The sequence below is a fragment of the Pezoporus occidentalis genome, unplaced genomic scaffold (genome assembly GCF_034315485.1).
Source record: "Pezoporus occidentalis ecotype Australia unplaced genomic scaffold, CSIRO_AGI_Poc_V1 ctg23, whole genome shotgun sequence".
Taxonomy (NCBI): Eukaryota; Metazoa; Chordata; class Aves; order Psittaciformes; family Psittacidae; genus Pezoporus; species Pezoporus occidentalis.
Window position 1 is genome coordinate 4209317 of NW_026914180.1, and position 24415 is coordinate 4233731.

Sequence of the window (24415 nt, forward strand, 5' to 3'; positions counted from 1 at the left end):
AAACGTAGTTTTGCCCCTCTTTGGGGTGACTGTCCCATTTTCTGGTTATGTCATCTCTGTTATCCAGCAAATGTTGCCACTTCAGACAAATTATTTCCTGCATTTGTCATAACATGCCGCAAATGTCAGTACTGCATGAGCTTTATCTTGAAGAACCTCTGTGTTTCTGGATGACACAATTAGGCCATGCTAATTGGTTTTGAGGTGTCGTCCACTTCCAAAAATACTAAGCAATACCATTGCAGGGATATGTTCCTTTGAATGTGGATACTCTTTTCTCAGTAAAGGATATTTCCAAGAAATTTATTATCCCCAGAATCAGTAGTGAATTCTGGTTTAGTGAGTTCGTGGATAGGTAAAGACATATTTAAATTGGTGAATAATGGCTAGAATAAACAATTCCCACAGAAAAATGGTAAACTTTGCTCAGTCTCTTGAAATTGAAGAAGGTTTTAGTGTGGTTATTTATATGAAATCGTTGAAGTGGTAGTGTTGAGAAACAATTCAATGATTATCAAGAATCTTAAATTCCAGATAAATGGCGGTGCTGTTTCTGTCCGCTCATTGCTGATAGTGTTCCTGGTGAGAGGCTTCAGCTAGTGTAGCAAGTAGTGTTTCATCAGAAATTTTTACTGCCTTAAGTCATGGTGGCTTCGTTTTTTCAACAGTTGCTTTCAATGTTGGTGCTTTTACAAAACGCAGCTATGTCTGTGTGCTGAAGTCTTGCTGATGTCATTGTTGCAGAAACTGTGATGGGCTCAAAGGTTAGTTCTCAGAGCCCTGTTGTGACATTTTTAGCTGCCTAGTTGCTGCTTGCCTGCTTTGTGGAGAGGAACAAGAGGATCTGAGTACTGCTGTGTGCTTGCATAACTTGGAGGGAATTAATTATTTTTCTCTAGAAGAGCAAATCAGACTTCTTTCAGAGGTTTGAAATTATTGAGCTGCAGTCAAAATTTCACAGGATTGCCTTTGTCATAGTTGTATTCATGATCATGATGAAGCTGCTTGTATTTTCTTGCTTAGCAAAATCCTAGTTTGCTTTTAAGTTTGCAGTGAAGTTATTGAACATCCCTAAAGTTAGTTTTCACATTTTCTTTAGTTTGGTTCCCTTGGTATACTTTTATGATTCCTTGGCAAATAAATATACATATAGATCTACCTCTTAGTCAGAAGGGACTAGAAATATACATGTCTTGTTTCACATAGCTTTGTGTTTGTTTATTTTTTAAAGCTATTTAGCAAGCCAATAATATATATATATATCAGCTTAACAAGCAACTAGAAATCAAATGCCCCTAAATTTAGGTACATACAGTGAATGCATTAAAATGCATGTGAATATCCACTGGAATTTTCCAAAGCAGCAGCTCATATTGATTATGCCATCACTGATCTGATTATGATAATTCCAATGTGTACTCCAGTACCTCACGTTGCTAAATACCTTTGCAAAGCTGAATTTAGTGCCTCTGCTTGACATACTTTAATGCGGTAAGGTTAAAAGGAAGCACATAGTCAATGAGTTAAAACAAAGCACATTATAAGATACATTTAAAATTAAAATCTCTCTTTGGTTGGCTTGTTTGTTGATCCTAAATAACTGTGCTCGTAAACCTCTGTTTAAATCAGAAAGGACATAATTTATGAATCTCCTATCAGTGTTCCATTCTTGTCCTTGTGTCTCCCACTTTCAGAAAATGAGTACACTGTTTGGACAGCCATTTATAATCGTGAATATTTGCTGTTACATAATGGCAGTTGATGGAAAGCACTAACAAATCTTTAAAATAGCTTCCAAGAGCCTCAGTTGTTTTAGGCTTCATGTTACTAAGGCAGGTGAAATGGACAAATGGGGTAATTTATTCTTAGAAAACTATGAGTGAATTGGTAAGCTTTTTTCCTAATCAGTTTATGAAGACAAATGGGTAGGAAAGAACATGCACCAGCACTAATAATGAAGAAGCACAAACATCTACCAATTCAATTAGTGCCAAATACAAAAAGGAATTATTTACTTTTAGGTGATTTCAGGGAACTTCCGACAGCTAATCTGTAACTGTGCTCCATAAAGTTCCTGCTTATAGCCCACTTCACTCCAGAATATTGGAGCTCATTAAATGATTTTCTGTTCAGTCTGAAAACTTTTGAAGTACCTACAATGGCAGTTGTGTACGTTAAAAATGGCCCTGAGAAGACAGCTCCTCACCTGTCTGTAGTCCTGATGGGAGACAGAAATTGGACTGAATTGTACCTGTAGCCTTCAAGATTCCCTGTTCCTAGAGAATACTCAACATGCTCTCTCACAGGGTTGGTTTTTTTACAAACCTCCATCATTGCTCATTTCTTTGGGAAAGGCTGCGAGACAGAAATACTCAAACATGCTGAAGCTGTGCCAAACTGGAGGAAGAAATGTATGTCTGGCAGGGCCAGGGTGAGAGCAAAGGAGTAGAGTGTATTTTGTTAGCCTAATGGCAGCTAGCCTTTTTGAGATGTCCATCTCCTTACGTATGCTTTTCTATCTGTATATTCATATATATCTCTAGGGGTTTCCTTCAGCTGTGGGGTTCCAAAACCTAAAATTGTGTCATTACATCCCCTGGGTCTTTTATTAAATCTAGACTTAGTTCTTTTCCAAGCAACAAGCAAACTGTGAATTTAGTGACACCTAGTCCAAGGAGTCACAGATTTGTTTAAAGAAAATCTCTGTATTGTAATGAAGTCTTTAAATCAAAGTATTTTGCCTTGTCTACTCTGTTGGAAATCTGTGTCATGCATTTGAAATGCTGACTGGTTAAATCCCTTCTGTTTCTCTAAGATTCTGCATGCACAAGTTCTTTTTGGCAAGAACTTCTCCTTGAAGAATTTCTCCAAGGTATGCTGCTTCTGTGTGCTACCAGTTTTATAATGGTGAATTAGGGAATCCCAGCAGCTTCTCCCAACATGGGCAATTAAGCTTGTGCAGATGTGGCTCAGGCATTTAAGATGGAGCAGGAATCTTGTGCATCCCTTTCACACATAATACTGAGAATATTCTCTTGCTTCAATATTCCATCTGAAGTAGCTGACTGAAGTGCCAGTAGATACTTTGGCAAGATGGTTACTTTCCTGATAGACCTGCCACAGCCTACTTTGCCTTTCTGAAGAATTTATTTCCTTTTCTTATGGAAAACCCCCTTGAGAGATAATATTAATCAGTCAAACTGATTGTTGTCATGGCATATCTGACACAAATATCAAAAACTGGCAAGTTCCAAAGTAGAGAAGAATATGCATACTGGAGACCCAGTTCAGCAACATTAGCTGAGTCTTGCATGGCTGCCAATGGCTCTTGGCATCCTAAGAAAAATGTATTTATCTGTAACGTTAATGCTTAACTTCCTGGCTTCTCTTGAAGACATGGAACTGGGATCTCATCCTAACTTTTCTCAAATAAAGCTTCCAAAGACAGAATATTAATTAAAGCAAGAAAGACAGTCTTCAGCACAAATTCCTATTTGCGTGTATGTCAATAGTAGATCCAGTTGTAGGCCAGGACCCTAATGTGATGTAGAGCTCTACAAACACATGTGCATCTGTACCTTTTTTTATTTAGGCTTTGCTGTTACCTATTGTAGCAGCAAACTTGCACAACTGTTTTTCCTGAGTGCTCTCTTCTGAGGGTTTTGTTTTTTCCCTGCTTTTCACCACCCCTGCACCAGTTGCAAAATGTAAAAAAAACATATGGAAAAGGCCTCCTTGGTTATATGGTTTCTCCTCTTGCCAGTTGGCAGGATTATGCCTTACAGCACATTTTCTAGTGCCTCATACAGGCTATTTATAAATGTCCTCAGCATTAGGACTTTCACCCATTTCCTTTGGAAACAATCCTGCTCACACTACCAAGAAGTACTTGCTGATACTCAGCTATATGTTCTTGATTTCATTTTATTAGGCCCTAGTGGGTATCAAGACTCTTAGTGAGTAAAATCACCTGTCTACTGACCACTGAGCAAATATTTATCCATCAGGTGTCAGAAGCACCCTCTGGAGCAGCTTGTCTCCCTGGCTTTGAAAATCCTCCTTCTGTGTGGCTCCAATTAACCTTGTACCACTCCAACCTACCTCTCTACTCTCCAGGCATGTTGGTGCTTTCCATCTCTGCCAGTTTTGGTCCATTTCTTCTCTGCCTCTTTGACCTCACTTGCTTTTGTCTCCTTTCTCTCTCACCCCACCTGATACTTCACTGTGTCCCTGCCTCTTCTGTGTGCTTTTTTCTCCTTTCTTCACTGCTCTCTCTGGGTCCATCTCTTCCTCTGAAGAGCCTTTTCTTCCAGCCTACTTTGGTATTTTCCCCCCCTAAAATATTGTATCATATAAAGCCACCTTTGCCTACTGCTCCAAGTACTTGAGTATCCGTGCTTTCTTTTCCTCACAAAAAGCTTTCATTCAGCCAGTTCTGGAAGATTGAATTATTCTTGCAATGCGCAGAAAACTAATTTTCCCAATGTTTCTGTTATTACAGCCAGGAAAGCTAGCTTGTTCGCTTTTGATGGGTTTGGTTTTGCTTGGGGTTTTTGGTAAGGCCTGAAAGACTTTTTAATAATATCTGTGATTCTAGAGAGAATCACGTCTCTCTATGTCCCAAGCTCACTCACTGTCCAGTGCTGTATTTCTACAGAATTTGCTCTGAAATGTTACTAGCACAAATGATGACATAAGAAAGTGAACAGATCAGCATACTAATGCCACAGTATATAATACCCCTCAGTCTTCAGCGTTCCTAGCGTCACTTACCTTAACACAGTTATTTGCTCCCCCCAGCACTCACATTAGATCAAAATGAACAATCAAGTATGTCCTTGGGGACTGCTGAATTAGTGCATTTGACATAGTGTCCTGGGTTCAGCAGTAGCAGTCATTTTTCTCCTCCTTGGTAGCTGGTGCAGTGCAGTGTTTTGATTTTCAGCTTGGGAACAGAGCTGATAGGTGATGTTTTGGTTTGGCCAAGGACTTTGTGAGCCTCATGCTCTGCCAGGGAGGAGGGGAAGCCAGGAGGAAGCAGAGACAGGACACCTGACCCAAACTGACCAAAGAGGTATTCCATACCACAGCACGTCATGCCCAGGATGTAACTGGGAGTGAGCCGGAAGGGCTGGGGGACTGCAGGGTTGGAGGAGGTATCGGTCAGAGCTTGGTCGGGCTGGGGGGGCGAGTTATCGGTCGGCTGGTGGTGAGATGATGTATTCTCTTCCCTTGTTATTTCCTGTATCATTATTATCATTGGTGGTAGCAGTAGTGATCTGTGTTATACCTTAGTTACTAAACTGTTCTTATCTCAACCCGTGGGAGTTGCATTCTTTTCGATTTTCCTCTCCGTCCCTCCGAGAGCAGGGGGAGGGCAAGAAAAGGGGGGGAAGTGAGCGAACGAATTACCTGACTGGGTTTAAACCACAACAGTTCTTTTTGGCGCCCAACGTGGGGCACGAAGGGTTGAGATAACGACAGATTTGACTGGATTAATAGTCACTCGTCACAATGCTGATTTATTGGCTCTCAGAGTTCTTTCGCTTGATCTCACAGCTTCAGAATGTTGTAACTTACGTAGAGCCGGTATTTGCTGTGTTAGTGTTTATCAAGTATGGGGCCTGGGCTAAGGTTCTTGTCTCACTGTGCTTTATGGCAATGGCTTGTAATACGGGCGGGCTCCAGCAGCAGGGCGGGACGGACGTGACCGTGGACTTGTACGTGGCCGTCCGGCTGCTCTTCACCCTCCTGGCCCTCGCCCTACTCTCCATCTTCGTGAGCCTGCGGGGAGCCGAGGGGGAGCGGCCCCGGGAACCGGCGGCAGCCGAAGCGGCCCGGGAGAGCGGCCCCGGGGACCAAGCGGCGGCGGGAGCGGGGCCGGAGGCCGCGAGGGGACGGCTGCCGGTGGAGGAGGTCGGGGCGGTCGAGGAGAGGAAGGAAGGGGCTGCCGAGCAGCGGGAGAAGGCGGCTGAGGAGCCGAGCCCCGCGGCCGAGCCGAGCCCCGCGGAGGAGCCGAGCCCCGCGGAGGAGCCGAGCCCCGCGGAGGAGCCGAGCCCCGCGGCCGAGCCCAGCCCCGCGACGGCCGAGAGCATTCCCCGGAAGCCGCCCGCCGAGCCCCAGGAGGATGCAGGAGACCACGCAGCATTTCCCAGCAAGGCAGAGGAGGAAGAGCTGGACTCAGGAAAAGAGAAGCTGGCGGTGGGAGAGCCGGCAAGCACAGCAGCTACACCAGCCCCAGTGACAAGTACAGCAGCTACACCAGCCCCAGTGACAAGTATAGCAGCATCGTTTGAGAGTTCTGAAGGTTTTGAATGGCCTTTGGGTATCCTTGGGACCTGCCTGCTGATTGTGATGGGGATCAGCATGTTGGCACACACACAGGCTGTGTTCTACCCACAACCATTTTGTCTGATCTCAAAAGTTAAGCAGAGTGAGGTTTGGGTCTTGTCTGGGGTTAGACGAGGATATAGGGGGACCAAGAGGTTTTCTCCAAGGCTGGACAGTGATGAGTGGCAGGGTGTGTGGGAGAGTATCGGCAAGTATCTAGTCCACTGGGCCCCTCCAGTGCTTTGGAAGCATTGGAGATGGAAGGCAGCTGTATGGAGTCCCCAGCAACAAGCTGCAGAAACTGCTGAAGGGGACAGTGAATTATTTTAAGCCTGGTGGGCCCATGGCACTTCAGGCCATCAGAGCAGAGATGCAACACAGAGATGGACTCATGATCGAGGGGTGGACTTAGCAATGGACACTATTGCCCAGGTTATTCACGAGTGTGAACACTGCACACAGTCTCTCCTGCTCTGGAAGACTATTACAAGAGATGGAGCCTGACATCATGGACCAGATGGACTCAGCAGCTTTATAGGGACTGGTCCATGCACTAAGATAAGAGTATATTGAAAATGTGGGATCTGAGCATGACGTGAATGGTATGGAATAAGGGGTGGATAATGTCCTGGGTTCAGCAGTAGCAGTCATTTTTCTCCTCCTTGGTAGCTGGTGCAGTGCAGTGTTTTGATTTTCAGCTTGGGAACAGAGCTGATAGGTGATGTTTTGGTTTGGCCAAGGACTTTGTGAGCCTCATGCTCTGCCAGGGAGGAGGGGAAGCCAGGAGGAAGCAGAGACAGGACACCTGACCCAAACTGACCAAAGAGGTATTCCATACCACAGCACGTCATGCCCAGGATGTAACTGGGAGTGAGCCGGAAGGGCTGGGGGACTGCAGGGTTGGAGGAGGTATCGGTCAGAGCTTGGTCGGGCTGGGGGGGCGAGTTATCGGTCGGCTGGTGGTGAGATGATGTATTCTCTTCCCTTGTTATTTCCTGTATCATTATTATCATTGGTGGTAGCAGTAGTGATCTGTGTTATACCTTAGTTACTAAACTGTTCTTATCTCAACCTGTGGGAGTTGCATTCTTTTCGATTTTCCTCTCCGTCCCTCCGAGAGCAGGGGGAGGGCAAGAAAAGGGGGGGAAGTGAGCGAACGAATTACCTGACTGGGTTTAAACCACAACACATAGGAAAGATAATTTCTTCTCTGGTTTGCTTTGGTTGGGTTTTTAGATGACACTAAACAGCAGATGTATAGCTGGCATAAGCCTGGGGCCATTAGAGATTCATGGGTTGGATGTTTCTATCATGGCTGACAATTGTAATAGGTATTAGAACAGTGTAAGTTTGTTCCTGTAGTGCCTGGAGAGCTGCTATTACAAAAAAATCATTTTACTAATAAATACAGTCGTTTAAGAACAAATATTAATTTGTCATTTTCCAGAATGATATGAAAAGATAATCAGGAAATTATAAAGTTCCTTTAAAAGTTCATTGGAAAAGGAAAATATAATATTTTCAATAATAAAAAGTGCACTTGAACTTTTTAAAAAATATTTCTTATTAAAAAATCCACTAATCAGGTGCTTATAACTCTCACCACAGGAAAACTAGAAACATGTTTAGCTCTGTCTGCAACAAGCTCTGTATTATTTAGATGACAAGTTCAAAGTTTAAGCAAACATAAATTGCTTACTCAGAACAGAAGAATGGAACATGAATAACAGTGCTTGAATTCCCTGACAGACAGAAGTAATGTTTTACAAAAAAATATCTAAATGAAATATTGCTGGATTATTTCTTTGCCAGTGTTATTCTGAGAAAGCTTGTCCAAAAAGAAATCTGTTATGTGCAGTTTTAAAGGCAGTAGGTCTTGGGTTTGACCTGCTTTTGATAGTGTTACATTAATAGTGCTGAAATGTGGGGTTGCTGTTTGTTTATACAAAGTGAAAAAACAAGTGTCATTTTTTATCTGCATGCTTTAAAAATGTCAGTAAAATGTACTTTGCTGCTGCAGGGAAAATAGCTTAAGCTAACACACTTTATTCTGATTGAAATGTCACTAGTTAGGAGTCAAAGCTTCTTGTAAAACTCTGGTTACTGAATTATATATACAACTAAGAGATGCTTGAGGACACTGTTTTGAAATGCCTTGATTTTTATCTTGGGATCTGTTTGAAGGATTTAGGGAAAGGATCTTTCTTACATATGAGATGTGTGTTTAGAGACAAGATTTACATTTGTACTTCTGAAATATTTTGCCTCCTTAAACATATTTCATGATGCACGTTGCTTTCTTTGCCTCAAATCTTGCTAAAGGCTGAAAAGGTCTTCTGTTGTAGTGGAACCCTGGTTACTGATATGGTGTTTATTGCCATTTTGTTATCATGTCTCAGTGGTTCCTGTTTCTTTTTTTGGCTCTATCCTCTTTTCCGTGCCCCGTTGGTGTGCATACTGTATGACAGTACCTGGTCGTATAACCGGGGCATTGCAGAGGACTCTGCGCCCGAAGTAATGCACAGGTGAACAGCAAATTACCCATGGAATTGCAAACAGAGCATAGAGGACTTCCAGCACTGGGCTGTGATTCAGGGGTGCTGGCTTGTGTCCCTCCCTGCAAGGAGGGCAGGCCCACCATAACACATGCTTGTGAGGGACAAGTTACATCCTGAGATAACTTGTGCACAGGCAGACTGAATTGCTCTCCAGAGTCTCTAATGAAATCATCTGGGTCCCTCTGACTCAGAAAAATCCTTCTGCTTTCAATAAAGGCATCACCAGCAATCTGGTGCATCTTATTGCAGGGGCTTATTCAAGATATTTCTGCCTCTAGCTCAGCCCTTCTATGCAAGGTCACTCTCACTGTAGCATCACCATAGAACTGTGTCTTGTGGCTCCCAACAGGTTTAAACCACTTTCCTCCACCCACTGCAATATGATATGACAGGACTTTGCTTCTGCTGTCCCTGGCCTGTCACGGAGTAGAGAGCTGGAATCGGGAAGGCCTTTAAATAGCTGTAATTATTTATTTCAGGGCAAACGAATCACAGCCCAAAACTGCATGATCAGGATTTCTTGGTGGATGAGGCCCATTTTGCTGGTTGTTTTTCAAGTACTTTCAAGCTTTTGAAGTATTTGATGTTGCAATTTTATGTCCACTTAGTGCAATTTTTCCATTAATTATGTACACACATACATGCACAATAGGTGCATGTATGACTGTATAAATTTGATTATGTGAAATCTTGGTCCTTAAGAATTATAACCACAAACTGAATGTATATGGAATTGACGTGGTCCTTAGTGACCCTTTGAGTTTAGAACTGAGCTGTGAGGTATAATGTTTTCTTTTTTCTGTACTTTCTTTGAGACTTTTTATTTTGGACATTTAATCTTGGGTGACTTTTTTCTGCCTGTGGTTTCATCTTGCCATTTTGTGGCTTTCTTTGATTATTCCTTTGTGTCCTAGTTTTCCATAGAATTTAAAAATGTATTATTTCTTTTGATTCTCTTGTTTCTTTATTTTATTCTTTTAGTGCTAGTTGTCACCAATTCCAAATAGTCATGAAGTCACTCTTAAAGCAGGTTAAGGTGGAATTCAGATGAGCTAACTGTCCAGATTTTTGGTAGTGTGTAGTTGACTTGTGTCTGAAACGTAACTTACGAGGGTTCCAAGTGGCTTCTGGAAAGTTATGTCTGTTATACTGCATGTTGCCATAACTTAGAAGCTAAACCTTTGCTTCAGAGCATTGTGTGCTCATCTTGTTTTTTAATTAAATGTCAGGATCTCAGTTGTGAAGATCAAAATGATTCCTTCTTTCAAGTTCCTTCAGGAAGGAGGCAGGGTGTTTTTGTTTTCTCTCTTGATAAGTTTTCCCTTTTCATCCCTGACTTTGAAGACACAAATAAAAAGCAGAGAATGAAGCTATTCAGATGTAAAGGGATTTTTGATCAGGCAGTTGTTGAAATCTCAGCCCATCAAATCCACTTGCTGAAGTATAATCAAGTTTGTGAGCTCGTCAGCAGTAAGTCTGTCAGTGGGAATGTGCAAACTCTGGTTTATGCTTCGTGTGTTGTAATCCCCGTAGCTCTGGCAAACTTAGAGGTCAAAGAGGAGGATGATTTCGGGGAAGAAAGGAGGGGACAGCAACTCTCCCACTTCCCTTTAATCCTAAGCATCTGTTGCTATGGAAACCGCGGAGCTTGATGTTGGAGCAACAGGAACCGTCACCCTCGGACCCGATGCAGCCTTACTGGACCCCGCTGCCAGCTCCCCGGTGCTGCCTGAGCACATGCCCCTTTTTCCCTCCGGGAGCGTTAACGAGCGGCCGCGGCTCCCCTGGCCGAGCCGGTGTAGCCGCTGGCCCCGGGCAAGGGCCACACCAGGGCAGCGCAAAGGGCCGCGGCGGCAGCCGCTGCTCCCCGGGCGAGATCCCGACCCCGTTCCCGATCCGGATCCGGCCCGGCCGCCTACCCCCCGGCGCCGGGACCGCGGTTGTTTATCCCCGGCCGGTGCTGCCGGTTGCCACTTTGGGCGGATTTCCACTGAGGGGCGCTGAAGCACGTTTTAATGCAGCAAAAATGAATTAATACAAAAATAGTAAGAGACACAATTTACCGGATTCTTCTAAAAAGCGACGACAAAAACCACTTCCAAAAACCCGCAACACGCTCCCTTCCCACCGCCTCTCCCCAGCCGTGGGGAGGCCAGGGAAGGAGAGGGACGGGGTAGGGGGACCGGACCGGGCGCTTGCCCTCTCCGGGCGGAGCCATGCCCGCGGCCGGCTGGGGCAGGGCAGGGCTTACCGAGTGGTTTCGCCCTCCCTCCCCTTGCCCTTTCCCCGAGGCCGAGCAGTTCGGGCACACGGGCCTCCGGCCACCCTCCAGCTGCCGGTCCCGCCTCGCCTTTCCCTTCCCCACCTCTTTTTCTCTCTCCCGGCTTGCGATCAGGTGTCTGTTGCTATTTTTTTTTTTAAGTTGTTTCCCCGGGAAAAAAAAAAAAAAAAAAAAATAGAAGATGAAAAAGAAGGTGCCGAAAAGGAGATGATTGTAGAAGAGCCCTCCCCTCTCCTGAAGAGCAACGTGCTTTGAATGAGGCTTCCCAGCCCCTTCCACTCCGTCTCACACACTCTGTCACTCTGCCTCTCGCTTGTGCACACTGTTGGTATGCGACCTCGGAGGCGACTGCTCCGCCACCTCTGCCTGGGGAGCCGCTGACAGCCAGCGCCTGAGCCAGCCCCCCTTCTTTTTTTTTCTCTCTCTCCCTGCTTTTGCAAACACACACGCACACCCCCAAAGCACATTTAATGCTGATCCACTCAGGCGCCATTATCGGGGGTACGTCTTCGTAGAGTGTTTTGGTTCTTTTTTTTTCTTCCCTTTTTTTTTTTTTTCCCCCCTTCCCAACACTGGATGGTGCAGCATCCCCGGGCCTGTGGTGTTACGGCTCGGTTGCATTTTATTATTTATTTATCAATCTATCTTCTCTCCCCCTCGTCACTCCCCCCTGTTCTCTCGATCCCCCCCCCCCGCTTCTCTCTGGGTGCCGGTGCAGAGGACTGGAGAGCAGGATCCCTCGCTCTCCCTTCCACTGATGTGGGACTGATCCTCACCCGCGTATAGAATGCTGTAGCCAAAAAAGAAGAGAGGAGGGGGAGAGGAAAAAAAAAAAAGACAGGGAGAAGGTTCTCTCTTTCCCTCCCTCCCTCCCTCCCCCTCGTTTCCCGCGGATTGACTTCATGGCTTCACTGTACCAGCGGTTCAGTGGGAAGATCAACACCTCCCGCTCTTTCCCCGTTCCCCCCGAAGCAAGTCACCTCCTGGGCGCCCAGAGCAGCGAGGAGGACGGCGCTGCCGGCAAGACCCCGCGTCCATTGCAACAGGAAAGCAGCCGGCCCCGCTTCCAGTACCAGTCTCGAAGTGACTGCGAGGAGGAGGATGTAAGCGCCGGTGTCCTTCGCGTTGGGTTGGGTTGTGGGTGTCGTTTCCCCGTCCCCCCGGGTGCCCGAGTGCCCCTCCAGGCTGGCAGCAATTTCTTGCGGTTTGTCCGCTCTTCCCAGCGGGTCTCTGTGCTCCAGTTTTTCCCCCGAAGTACTAGCCAGGGAGAGTACGGGACGGAGCCCGCGCTTCCCCCGCACCTTTCCCTGTCTCCTGGTTTCTTGCGCGGCTCTTACACTACCGTGGAGCGGGGCTGAGGGCACCGGGTCAGAGCGCTGGGAAACAGCAAGTGCGAGCCCCAGTGATTTCCCTCCAAGCGAGGCGACAAACACCCCCCGCCCCCCCCTTTTATTTTTAATTGTTATTCCATGTTTTACCCTTCAACACTCCCCCGGGGCAGAAGGCTTCACCTCGTCCCTCCCTTCTCGCTTTCCCGTCAGCCTTCCCCCACCCCGGCAGCGGGGAAACTTTTTAACCCCCGAGCAGCCGTTTCGGGGCCTCTCCCTCTTTTTCCCCTCCCCGGCGCCCCCAGGGGTGCCCCCGCGGAGAAGGCGCTAACTTCGGCCACACACCTTCCGCTCCCTCGCTGCCTCGGAGAGCTGCGACTTCAGAGGGTGCATCTACATATCACCTTAGTAACGGGTGACTTGCCAGACTGGGACTCGCTGCTGGGCCCTATGGGGTTAAACTAGCTTGGGTCGATGGCGCTTGGTTTGCTCAGGAGGAGGGCGGAAAGAGGGGATTTGGAAAGTGCGGAGTCGAAGAAGGGCCAGCGGTATATAGGACCAGGTGGCTCCCCATCTTGGGGTGGTATTAGGTTTGCAGAGGAATCTGAGTGTGTTTTGCCTCTCTGGAAGCACTCACAAGGGAAAGCAAATGGCTGCAGATGAGATTAATATTTTGGGCTGTTAGAAGCAGTTCCTGCCAGGGTGGGACGGGTTAGCTTCGTGGCTGGGCTCAGCTCCGGCTCCGAGAACCCTCCCAGGAATGGCGAGAAAGCAGGGCTGCCCCACTCGGGGAGAGTTGTTTTCGCAGGGAAACTTCCCCTGGCTCTCTTTTAATTCCCCGCCCTTTTCCCCATCCCTTCGTTAAGCCCTTCGCGGTCCGCAGAGCAAGTGCACTTTATCTAGCGATGGTGCAAATCGACCTTAACCTCCCGGAGGTGGCTGCCACGCTGGCGGCTCCAGGGGACCAGTGGTGTCTGGACACCAGATTAACTCTTCCCCGTGACTCTCTCACTGGCAACAGTTTTGGCTCTGCCGCTCCTTGGCCCTGCCGGAGGGGACCCGTTTCCTCCCCGTGCCGGGCGCCCGCACCCGCCCGTGGCCGAGGAGACGGGCCCCTTCCCGGCGCCGTGCTGGCTCTAGGTGTCGCTATGCGCCAACGGAGCGCCGCCGCCAGGGCTGGGCTCGGACACGTTTCCCTCATTATTTGACTGTTAATTTCGCTTTCCTGTATTTGGAGACGGCAGATGTCTGGAGCCGCTTCTCTGATAACCAGAAGCGCTGAGCCCGGAAGAGAAGGACTCAGCTTAGCATGTGAGAGTGATTTGTGCTGACAGGCTCCAAAATAATATTAAGAAGAATCATATGGACTACTTAAAAGGAGAGTTCATGAATATCCCGCTCCCCCCCCTTTTTTTTTCTTTTCTCTTGTTAGGGTTTGTGTGTAGGTGGAGAGCATTGTTGGGTGGTGCCATGTGTAGAGGGAAAGGTGCCTGCCTAGGTGTTTCCTGAAATCAAGTGCAAAAAATGTGGTTAGAAAAAGGGATTTGAGGTGACTTTTAAACGCACGTGAGTGCTTGGTGTGAATTATTTTTACAGGGGGCAACGTGTCTAAGAAAGTGGAGTGAGCTGGGTTGGGCAGTTCGAGGGTGCTCCTGTCTGACAGAGACAGGGCAGCCTGCTCTGAGGGGTCACTGGTGGAAGGTCGGAAAGGTAGGAAGGGTAAAGTCGTGGCGAAGCCAGTGAAAATGGCCTTTAAAGCATGGATTGGAGGAAGAAGAGGAAGGGGTCCGGCCTGCGGGGAACGCGGAGGAGGGCCAGAGTGGGGCGGGACTGACGGAACTGTCTGCGGTGCTGTACCGTCTGTCCAAGAGACGTGAGGAACTGTCCGCAGTGCTGAATACACACGGTCTGGCAGATGGGGCTATCCGCGGTGCTGAACCATCTTGTCCCAGTGGGGAGGAGCTTTCCGCGGTGCTGAACCAGCCTGGCCAGGCGCCTTGATGAACTGGCGATGGGCTCTTGAGCTTGGCTGTGGAGAGATAGCAGTGAGAAGATGTGGCTTCTCTCCTGAGCCCAGCAGCAGCAGGCCAGAATGGGCAAACGCAGCCCCGAGCATGAAATCTCCAAGGCAAAGGGAAAAACAAGGAAGGCATCAGGCCAGGACCATGAGAGAAGGAGGGTGGTCTGTCTGTGCAGGGTGCCAAGAGCATGTGCTGTTGCTTATCATGGGGAAGGTCTTAACGAGATGGCATTGGAAACCCCTTTCTAAGGAGGTTAGACTTCTGTATTGTGTTTTACACACATATTATAGTAGGGCATACAAACTTGTCTTTCATCCTTCAACATTAATCTAGTAGGAAAATCCAGAGCTTAAACACATAGAAACAAAGTTTGGTTACCTCTCCACACTTGGAATTACCAAAACAAACCTGAGAATGAGAATGTTCTGTTCCTAACTTTGTAATGTGACTAATAATCAGGAGATATTTGAGGTTTTTAATAGGTTACTGATGATGACTTTCCCTATGTGCGCTGCATTCAGTAGTATATTTTTTAAGCACCAGTACAGACCTCAATGCAGTACCAAACAGAGGGAAAGACACGGTCTTGCCTTTGAAGGTCACAGTATTGTTAGTAAGCATTTTGCCTACTGAAAGTACTACTGGTGGAAAATTACTAGATGAAATCTATAAGAAGTCACGGAGGAAGCAGTAACTTTGTGATAAACAAAATTTAAAACAAAGACAGTTGTGATTTGGTATGATAATTGTAATTTAGTATGATAACTTTGCTTTACAGCTACCATCAAGATGGACTTGAGAACATTGTTTTTGTAATATGAAAGCATAGCAAAACAGAAGTCACAACATTCTTTAGCATTTTAATGAGTTTTTATACTGTTTCAAATCATGGTTGGTGTATGAGAAAATATATATAGTAGATCTAGCTTATGAACAAAAGCTGGGTTTGATATTGCACATTTTTTATGTTATTAGCCTGATGAGATAATCATGTTATTTATGGGAGGAGTAATGAGGGAATTAGGTCCCGTATAAATGACCCAAGAAAACCATTTCCCAGTTGACTCTGTAACAGTATTGATACTGAAGTTAATTATCGCAGCAGTTATAAACTAAGTTCTGATTACTTTTTTGCTTTGTTATAGGATTACCTTTTTACTAAATAATTTTAGATGTGAGAAAATATCTGTTAAGACTCTTAGTAAAATCTAGTGTGGTGGTATAGTAGGTTATGAAGAATTTTAGTAACTTAGTTCTCCTTTTTAGACAGATGAGGTTAATGCTTTTCAGATTGTACTGTGGAAGGGTTTTTCTGCAAGATGTTCAGTTGAGATTTTTTATCTTTTCCAAGCTTTTTCTTCTTTGGCATCACAGTGATTAATGAGTTTAATTTTTGCAGGCAACTGCCAGGAGGTGCTGAGTAAGATGTATCATGCTGATTGTGTATAACCCTATTCCTTTTAATTACTGGGATGATAACAGTGCATTAATCAGGTGCATAAGAAATTCAGCATTTTTCTGTAACACAGATATTGATCTGTTTTATGAGGTGCTGACTATAAAATGATGATCACAGAACTCCTTTTTAAATTAAATTTTGTATGTGTTAAAACTATTGAACCCTGCACTAAAACATTGTAAAGCTTTTCTATATCAAGAGCCATATGCTGCTTTCTTACAGGTTCATTGCTTAACCAAAAGTCCGATTGGCTTTAATAGGCGACTTAAACATACTAAAATGGCCAGACCCAAACTCCAAAAGCTTTAAGTACTGTGAATATTTTTTCTGTAACTGAATTCTGAATATTTTCTGCTTTCCTGTATTTGCTTAAAACTGCATTTGGCAATACATTATACTGTGCTAGTTTTACAAGTGATTATTCAGACTGATTTACATTTTGAGAAATTTTTCATTCAGATATAAATAGCGATAATTTTGAAATGCTTCAGAAAAACTGTGTTTCCTGCTTGAATAAATTAAGGATTAAGTATATCAACTATTATTTGTTAATGGAGTGAATCTGAGAAAGCAAGAATCAAAGCCATTAGTGTAAAAAATTGTAATTTGATATGTCAGACTTGCTGTTGCATGTAATTGAAAGTGTTAATTTTCAGTTCATTATTTGTCTAATGGGAAGAGGTATTGCCTCCTAGAAATATGTCAAGGACAGTGTTTCAGAAGGGTTGAAGCTTGAGCTGCAGAAAACAGGCATTTCAGATATAGTATGATCTGTTCCCAAAGAGATGAGTGGTTGGATTGTGTAGAAGGGTTTGTAGGACTGCAGGAATCATAACATTACAGTAAAATAGAGTAATCTGGATTGTAACCAGAAGTCTGTCTACAGGTCTGAACTGCTGTGCTTATTGGCAGAAACTACTGTTTAAGTCTGAAAGAATCTTCTGTCTCTTCTTGGTGAGTTCTTGGATTCTGAGCTCAGTTATCCTATAGCCATTAAGATATAGAGAGCTGGGACTAGCTCTTTCAGTGGAAAAAGTTAGGCTCTACTGACATTGTGCAAGGTCATCTCTTGAAATTAATAAAAATTACAGCTTACTTCCTTCAAAAGAAATAATTCAAACCTTCTAACAGTCATGGGGTTTATTTGCATGGAAGCCTGTCATATTTTGTGATTACTGAATAATGGACACTGATCTGGAGGTGATGTATTTTTTATACTTTGCTTTATAGCTATATTTAGAATTAAACTACCTTGTGATATTTGCTGCCAGTTTAAAATCAGGCTCTGTTTCTGCAGTCTTTACTAGCCATGATGATGATGTATGCACTAAAAAAAATCTGCCAGAGAGACTGTATTTTTAAGTATTCAGGAATAACCATGTGAAGAGGCTGAATCATCTCTCCAATAGTAGTGAGCTGTGCAATAAGTTTGGATACCTCATGTAGAGTACTCATTTTATGTTATTTCTCTCGAGTTAGTAGCTAGTAGCTCAAGTGCAGAAGACACTGAACCCAGGGTCCGAGCAACGTGAGTTGGTTTTCAAGGAGCTTTCAAAGTCACAGGGGATGAGTAAAAAACCTTATGAGTGTGTGCTGCTCTACGTTCCTCTGTATATTTTTGTTTCAGAAAAGGCCAGAAAGAAGACAGTTCGTAGGGTGTCCATCACAGCTCTGGGAGTCAGAAGATTTTGCCCCTTGAAATAAAACCCAATATATTAATTTGGGCTAATATATTTATGCTTGTGATGGTCCAGCAAAGTCTCCCATTAAAGTTCATTAACTGCAAGTTGATTTTACTGGGGTTTTTGCCTGAGGCGCTGAGCTATTCCCAGCTTCTTGCCGTGATGTACGTGCATTTCCATCCTGTAACCAAGGGGTGGCAGCGTGTCTTGATTACTCTGTTCCTGTAGAGCTCTTGGCATTTCACTGCTTTTATACTAAAGCACCAACCAGCACTTGTTTACGTACTCGTACCTACACGAGGGTTATATTCCTTATTTCTCTTTTCTTCCAGGGGAAAATAAAAACCCCAGTCTTTTCCCAAAAGCCTCTTGCACTCATACTGGGTTGTGATACAGTGTAAATATTTCAAAAGTACGCATAGATAATTTAGGTTGATAAATTCAGGGGTTTTGAAAATAAATTTGTGGTTGAATCCAGAAATATGTACTGGAATCTATTTCCTAGTTAAGTGCATCAATACTCATTTTGGATCAGGTTCTTACTTATTTATGTGCCTTTGAAAATGTTATCTGTATTCATTAAATTGCGGGTGTTTGGTAATGATGAGATTCAGTGTGGGCGAGTTAACTGAGTTAAAACGTATTTTGAGGCTGTATATTAGTTTATGTGAAGAGATTTACTGTGTCTTTACTGCCAGTATGTAACTAAAAATGAGAGTAAGACATGGGCATTGGGCACACATATGTTTTGCAGGACAGAACAGTGTAGAAGGGAACGGAGAGAAAGTGTAGTGGTACAGTCCAGTAAGGTGTTTCGAAGTGTGAATAGGCTGTGGGTTTTGTGTAGTGGAAACACAAGCCTTAACAACTTTTCCACCTGTAGAATGTTTGTGAACCTTAATTTCCCACATTCAACTGGAGTTTTAGTTACTTTTCAGCTTCTAAGCACTTTAATTTAGAGAACTTTCATACTTTGTTTTGTTAAAATAGCACGTGAAAGTCTTCCCAAAGATTATAGCAAAGATTAATGCAGTTTTTAAGCCTCAGGGAACTTGTAATGTGGAGCCAGGGAGAGAGGAAGAGAGGTGTCTAATACTCATCCTAATTGCAAGCAGTAGGTTTAAGAAAAGCTAATGGAGCGTGTGAGATAATGTGAAAAAGGTCAATATTGTGAATCTCTGCTGATGAAATCTTATCAGATTTTCATTAAGAATATTTTTGATTGCTTATCACTTGCATAGCGTAAATTATTTTTCTCCAAACAAAGTGCTTATTTAGGAGAGCTCTTTTATTGTGTAGTCTTCCAAGAGTAGCTGTCTCTGTGCCTTTTAAAACGGCATTTATTTTCTTCACTTTGCAGGTGGAAAATTGGAGGCTGAGTTTATACACTGTCTCATAGATGTATCTCAGCTCTGTGGCAGTGCTGGATTGCTGTGGCTCAGCCCTATGAACTACTGTGGTTCCTGGTTCTGGACCACAGGGACTTTAAGACTAAAAATTATTCCAGTTATCACCAAGGATATTCTTACAGGTGCAAACTAATTGTGAAGTGCAGCACATTTAAGTCTTTGCTGTATCCAGCACTCATCAGTGACAGTTTTCATATGACATTTCAAATGTCTGATGTTTTCCTGTAGCTGTTTAATGGTTTGGAGCTTGCTTTGAGAGAAGGGAGATTTAAAGCATCTAAAAGGAAATATAGGAATATAGTAATACTTTCATTATATAATATTTCTGATGTGTCGCTGTATTTCTTTTTCTTTACTGTATTTGTCAGTAGCATCTGCTCCAGTATTTCAAGTAGATTTCACTCGAGGCAGACCTCAAAAGCAAATGCAAATTTCTCCCCAGGCTTGCTATCTTGGACGTAGGGAGCTACATGAAATGGAAAAGCAACAGTGGGAAATGCCTGATAGCCTCAGTTCTAGTTATACCATAGTCATTAATTTTAAAGTGTTTATGACAAAAGTATGTATGTGTTCCTTATTTTCCATTAAAATGAGCTTCAGCTCTCTATAGAAAGTAACTGTGGTATTTTGGTCAGAGGAGAAGTGAAACCCATGGAGGCTGAGCAATTACAGATGTTACTGCAGTCCCCAAGCTGTAGATTTGAAGACACTTGGTGAGCAGAGCTAGCTGCAATTTATATGGGATCCCTGTGCCTGCTGCTTTCCTCCCATTCTGGCAGTGGCAGAGGGAGAAGAATGTCCACCATCTGGGTAGCAGCAGGAGAGTTGGTACTGCCTGTTGTCCTTTCTCAAGGGTATAAGCAGTGGTTTGCAGGGCCCAGGCATATAGAGTTTGTGTCTGTGAAGATGAACTCAAGTGTTCTGCATAGTCTCTTGCTAAGGTGGGCTAAAGATGACTTAGATTTATATGGCCAGCCTTTGGCAGAAGGAAAAATATGAACTGCTGGCAGTAGCAAACCCAACATTTGTGCTTGAGCCAGGGTCATAGAAAAGCAATCTGGTGGCAGCTGCTGCTACTGCTGGCATATAGGATGTTTTGGGAGGTGGCTCTGGAATGAATGGCTCTTCCCATTTGCTCCCCAGGCCTCCCAGTACCTGAAGAGCAATAGAGGCTGCAAGCGCAGCTCAGTTCTTCCTCTCTTCATTTCCCCAGCCCTACCTCATGGGAGAAGAACTCAGTTTTGTTTGCACTGCCAGGAAGCCATGAGTCAGTTCTTCTTCCCTATCTAACAGGTGGCTGCTGGCAACCTTATCTTTCTCCTCCCTGGCGCCTAAAGATGGATCTCCCAGCAAAAACCTGATGGCTTCTCTCCAGCCGCTTCACAGTGACATGCCCTCTGGCATTACAAAATCCAAGTTTCAGCTGCTGTCTGTCTCCCCTGCCTCCTCTCCTCTCAGGACAGGCAGGTTAGGTTATCTTGTGTTCCAGACGAGCACAAGAAGCCTCGAGCAGAGAGGAAAGAGGATGTTGGGATCTGCTTTAAATAGTGCTTGACCTCTTGCATAAGAGATTGATTGTCTCAAGATAAGTTTATTGCATACACAGCTCTGAGATTTGCACAGAATGCTCATGGGATTATGTTTCATGTGACTGTAGAACCCTATCTTTATTTGTTTGTCATTTATTGCTAAATCCCTTGTCATGTTGCTGCATAATCTATATGAAATATGGTTTGTCTTTGGTTTTGTTTTTCTCATTTATTTTAGGTGCCAAAAAAGAAAGGTAATATTTACAAGACCAAGAGTCTGTTGCATTGTTGACAGGAAAGCTGTAGGAATCAACAGCTATGTTGCCATAAAGACATGAACAGTGTATAGTGAACCAAAGATTTCCACTTCTACTATTCCTCCTGCTAGACATACTGAATGTAAGCACTTGATACAGTTCTTCTATCTGTTCTATATTAACCTTTTTCATTTTTATTTTTTAATTTGGTTGTTTGTAATCCCAAATACAAGAAGAGGCACCTGGAGAAAATGCTGGAGGTATTTTAGTGCTTTACAATGGTGTCTCTAATAAAGTTTGTGTTGTTAAGGCAGCTTTTTTGTTTTGTTGTGAACTGCAGCACAAACACCACTTGCCAAAATGTGTACAGTGATTCATGGCAAACAAAAGTAATTAATAAAGAGTGAAGTAGCCAAGGTTTAGGATCACAGTAACCCAGTCTATTGTACCTGCCTCTCTATGTTTGAGTTTGGTGTGCTTGGAAGAGGCTTCTTCAAGGAGCGGGTAATTCTCACTGATTCCTGGGCACACTTCTATACTTTCTGTTTGAGGTGGCATGGACCTGTGATAGAGCATTGGAATGACCATTAGGAAAGTCTTGCCATTCCTGGGTCTGCCACTGACCTGCTGCATGACCTTCAGGTAGTTATTTATCCCTCTGGGGCTGGACTGCATTTTTGGACACCACAAGGGAATCAGGGTCATGACTTCATTTGTGGCTTCACTGTGGTTGTGCAGAATTAAATAAGTTTTGCTTTTGGCCCAAAGCTTTTGGCTAAATAGAACCCACAGAAACATGAGATTATTAATAATTAGCAGTGTGGTCATAAATTCTGACAGTGGCAACATTTGTGAGAGCACTGCTAGTAATCAAAACAGGGCTGATTGTGCTTGTTTATGGTGGGCTAAAGGTCTTTCTCATTGCAGTGTTTCAAAGGCAGTGCCAGGAGCCAATAATCACTATAATGCACATTTTTTCTTTTAGCTGAGAAAAGCTAATAAGCATCTGTACTTCTGAAAATGTCAGATTGAGCCAAAGTGCATGCAATTAGATAAGGATAATGTAGCAGATAATAAGAAGATACATGACACTGGATGAACAGTTATCAGACTGTTGTGCTTTGGCTGCTAAAGTGCTATGTGTCATAGGAAAGAAAGTGGTTGTTGGTTGAGGGAAAACATGCCACAAGTTGTCAGAGATGGAAAAGTGAGCTAATGTTGTAAAGTGACAAGGTTTGTCCTGGGGGAGTTTAAACATATATTTCAGGATCTTGATAGATGGAAGGGTTGTCTGGGTTAAAAGTCATGTACTTGGGAAAGTGGGAAAGGCCACTGAAAAAGAACAAAGGAAGCAAATGTGGAAAGGAAGATGGGCAGAATGGAGTAATTTGTGGTTGCTGTCTTTACAGTTCATTTTTTTCCTGTTTTCAAAGACTCTGTGTCTTGCATATGTGATGGCTGGGCTATTCTGGCGGTTTTAGTGTGTTAAAACCTTTATGAGGCAACTTTTTAGCCCAAAAGGAAGTACAGCTTTGATGCACTGATTAAGAGGCTGGCTGTGAATTTTCAAGCAGTGTCCTCTGTTTAATTTGCCACTTGGGGAAGGAATGAGGCAGACTGCAAAACCAAGAAAAAACAGCAAGAGGATGAGACAAGGGACAGTGAAGCGAAAGAAGAGAGGAAAGCTCTGATGCACAGAACTGGAAGCCAGCTCTGATACTGGAAACCAATAAATTTTGCTTCTGAAATACTTTATGCTGTAGGGCAAAGTATTTCTTGTGGCTGAGACAGAATAGTCTACATTTGCTGTTTCCCCCTACTAAGCCTACTTAGCTCTGGGCCGGAGGGCAGGTTCTCTTTAATCTGGGAGAAGAGGACCTTTTGTCTTGTATGTTTTCCTGAAATGTCTTTCCCACCCTTATCCCACCTCTGTTGAAGTGTTCTGATGTCCCCAGAAGGGAGAGTTTGGAAGTAATTTCTCCCATATTTTGGTTCTATGATAATTTTACCAGTGTATTTTCTCTTTAGAATGCTTCAAGTATTTCATGTATTTATAAAATACCTGACCAAAAAGCTGGTTTTGTATAGCTCTTATCCTCTACTCTTCTGTAATGTTTTTAAGTAGATATTCTATAAATACTTAATTAGTGACCAGTTATGTAGTATTACAGCTTCAATCTCAGGAAAAAAAAAATAATTCTCCTTATGAAACATTTGCATTGTGGGTAAAATTTCAAGGTATATTTTGGCACTTACAAAACATTGTGCCTTTCCATTTCCATTTACAGCACTATATATCCCTTTTTTGTGTAACTTCAGCCTAGACTAACAGTGTTTGTATTACAGGGTTGTACAGAAGCATGTGGTTTCATGCATGGGTTTGAAGAGATCTCAAGGAGAATCTTATATCATCAGGCCTTCACTTACAAATGTGAGCTGAGAGTTTCCCATGCTATCACTTGCATTCCTAAGTTGTGTTGACATGATTGCAGTTACGTGGCTTTTCAGGCTGACTCTTTATCTTTCTTGGCCTTTCACCATTATACAACGCTGCTCAGCTAGGAGATCTGTAGCTTAAAAGCATATTTTCTATACCCCTTTATTCTTGCATTCAGTCATTCTGGGAAACTCTTGTCCAGCTCTATCAATGTGGGTTCGCAAGAATGGAATTCGTGGCATGGGCTTGGATCAGGCTTCTGGTAAGAAAGCTTTCAGAAAGCATCGCTCAAACATTCACTGTCTGTGAGCATTTAAGCTCAATGTGGGTTGAAATTCTGTTCCTGTGAATGTTCAGGGAAGGTCACTTAGCACACTCCAGGGATGCAAATTCAGAACATGTGTAAATGTGGCCAAAAGTATTTACTTTTGTGGGTATTTTTCTCTTTTGTTTGTTTTTACAGTTCAGTCAGCAAATTTTATGCTCCTCAATAAGCTGTTCTTTTCCACGCATTGTGCAAGCTTCATATTAGAGGAGAGGTAGAAGAGAGTCATCTGTTATGTCTCATATCGGGTCATGAGGGAATACTCTCTCTCATGGATACAAGGATGCTCATAGCAACTGCACAGCTCTGTAGTGGCTTTCTCTTTGGATGATCTAGAAAGAAGTGCCTCATGGCACCAGAGAGAGAAGGTGAAGGTTAAGAGCAAGGTTAAAGCCAGTTTGATCCCAGTCTAAATCTGCATGTGAAATCCCTCACATTACAACCATGTTCCTTCACTGTTTCTTCCTGTCTGTGCTAAGCTGAAGATCTTTTGGAAGTGGGCTTTTGGCAGACAGCACAACACTGTTGGGCTGGAAAGACACATGAGAATGCCATAGTCAGCTTTTTAACTGTGCAATTTAGTATAAAATGTAGGGAGCAGCAGTATGAATCAGAGGATTGAATTTGCTCAGAAAGGTCCATAAAAGGCTCATCTTTTGCTAAAGACAGATTGTACCAGTCCAACCTGAAAAACTGTAATTTAATTTGAAAGCCCCAGTCTGCATTCCTTCCACCTGATCTTGACTGGTGACGAGCCATAAAATTTCTCTGTGGTCCACTGGAGTTCAATAGATGAGGA

At 43.8% G+C, this 24415-nt stretch overlaps 1 protein-coding gene across 7 annotated transcripts in view; it reads left to right on the top strand.

Moving 5' to 3' along the window:
* DPP6 (dipeptidyl peptidase like 6) overlaps nt 1-24415 on the top strand; it is a 563983-nt gene that overhangs the window by 135524 nt on the left and 404044 nt on the right. For 4 of the 7 annotated variants that reach the window (XR_009965358.1, XM_062621479.1, XM_062621480.1 and 1 more), the window contains exon 1: nt 11743-12272. The exons of 2 other annotated variants lie outside the window; for them this stretch is intronic. Coding sequence is in view for 4 of the 5 variants with exons in the window: in XM_062621479.1 (XP_062477463.1) it covers nt 12072-12272 (201 nt within the window). In the remaining variant the exon portion in view is untranslated. Of the gene's footprint in view, nt 1-11742; nt 12273-24415 lie in introns of those variants that run through there. One more of the 7 variants, XM_062621473.1, reaches the window with a different exon arrangement.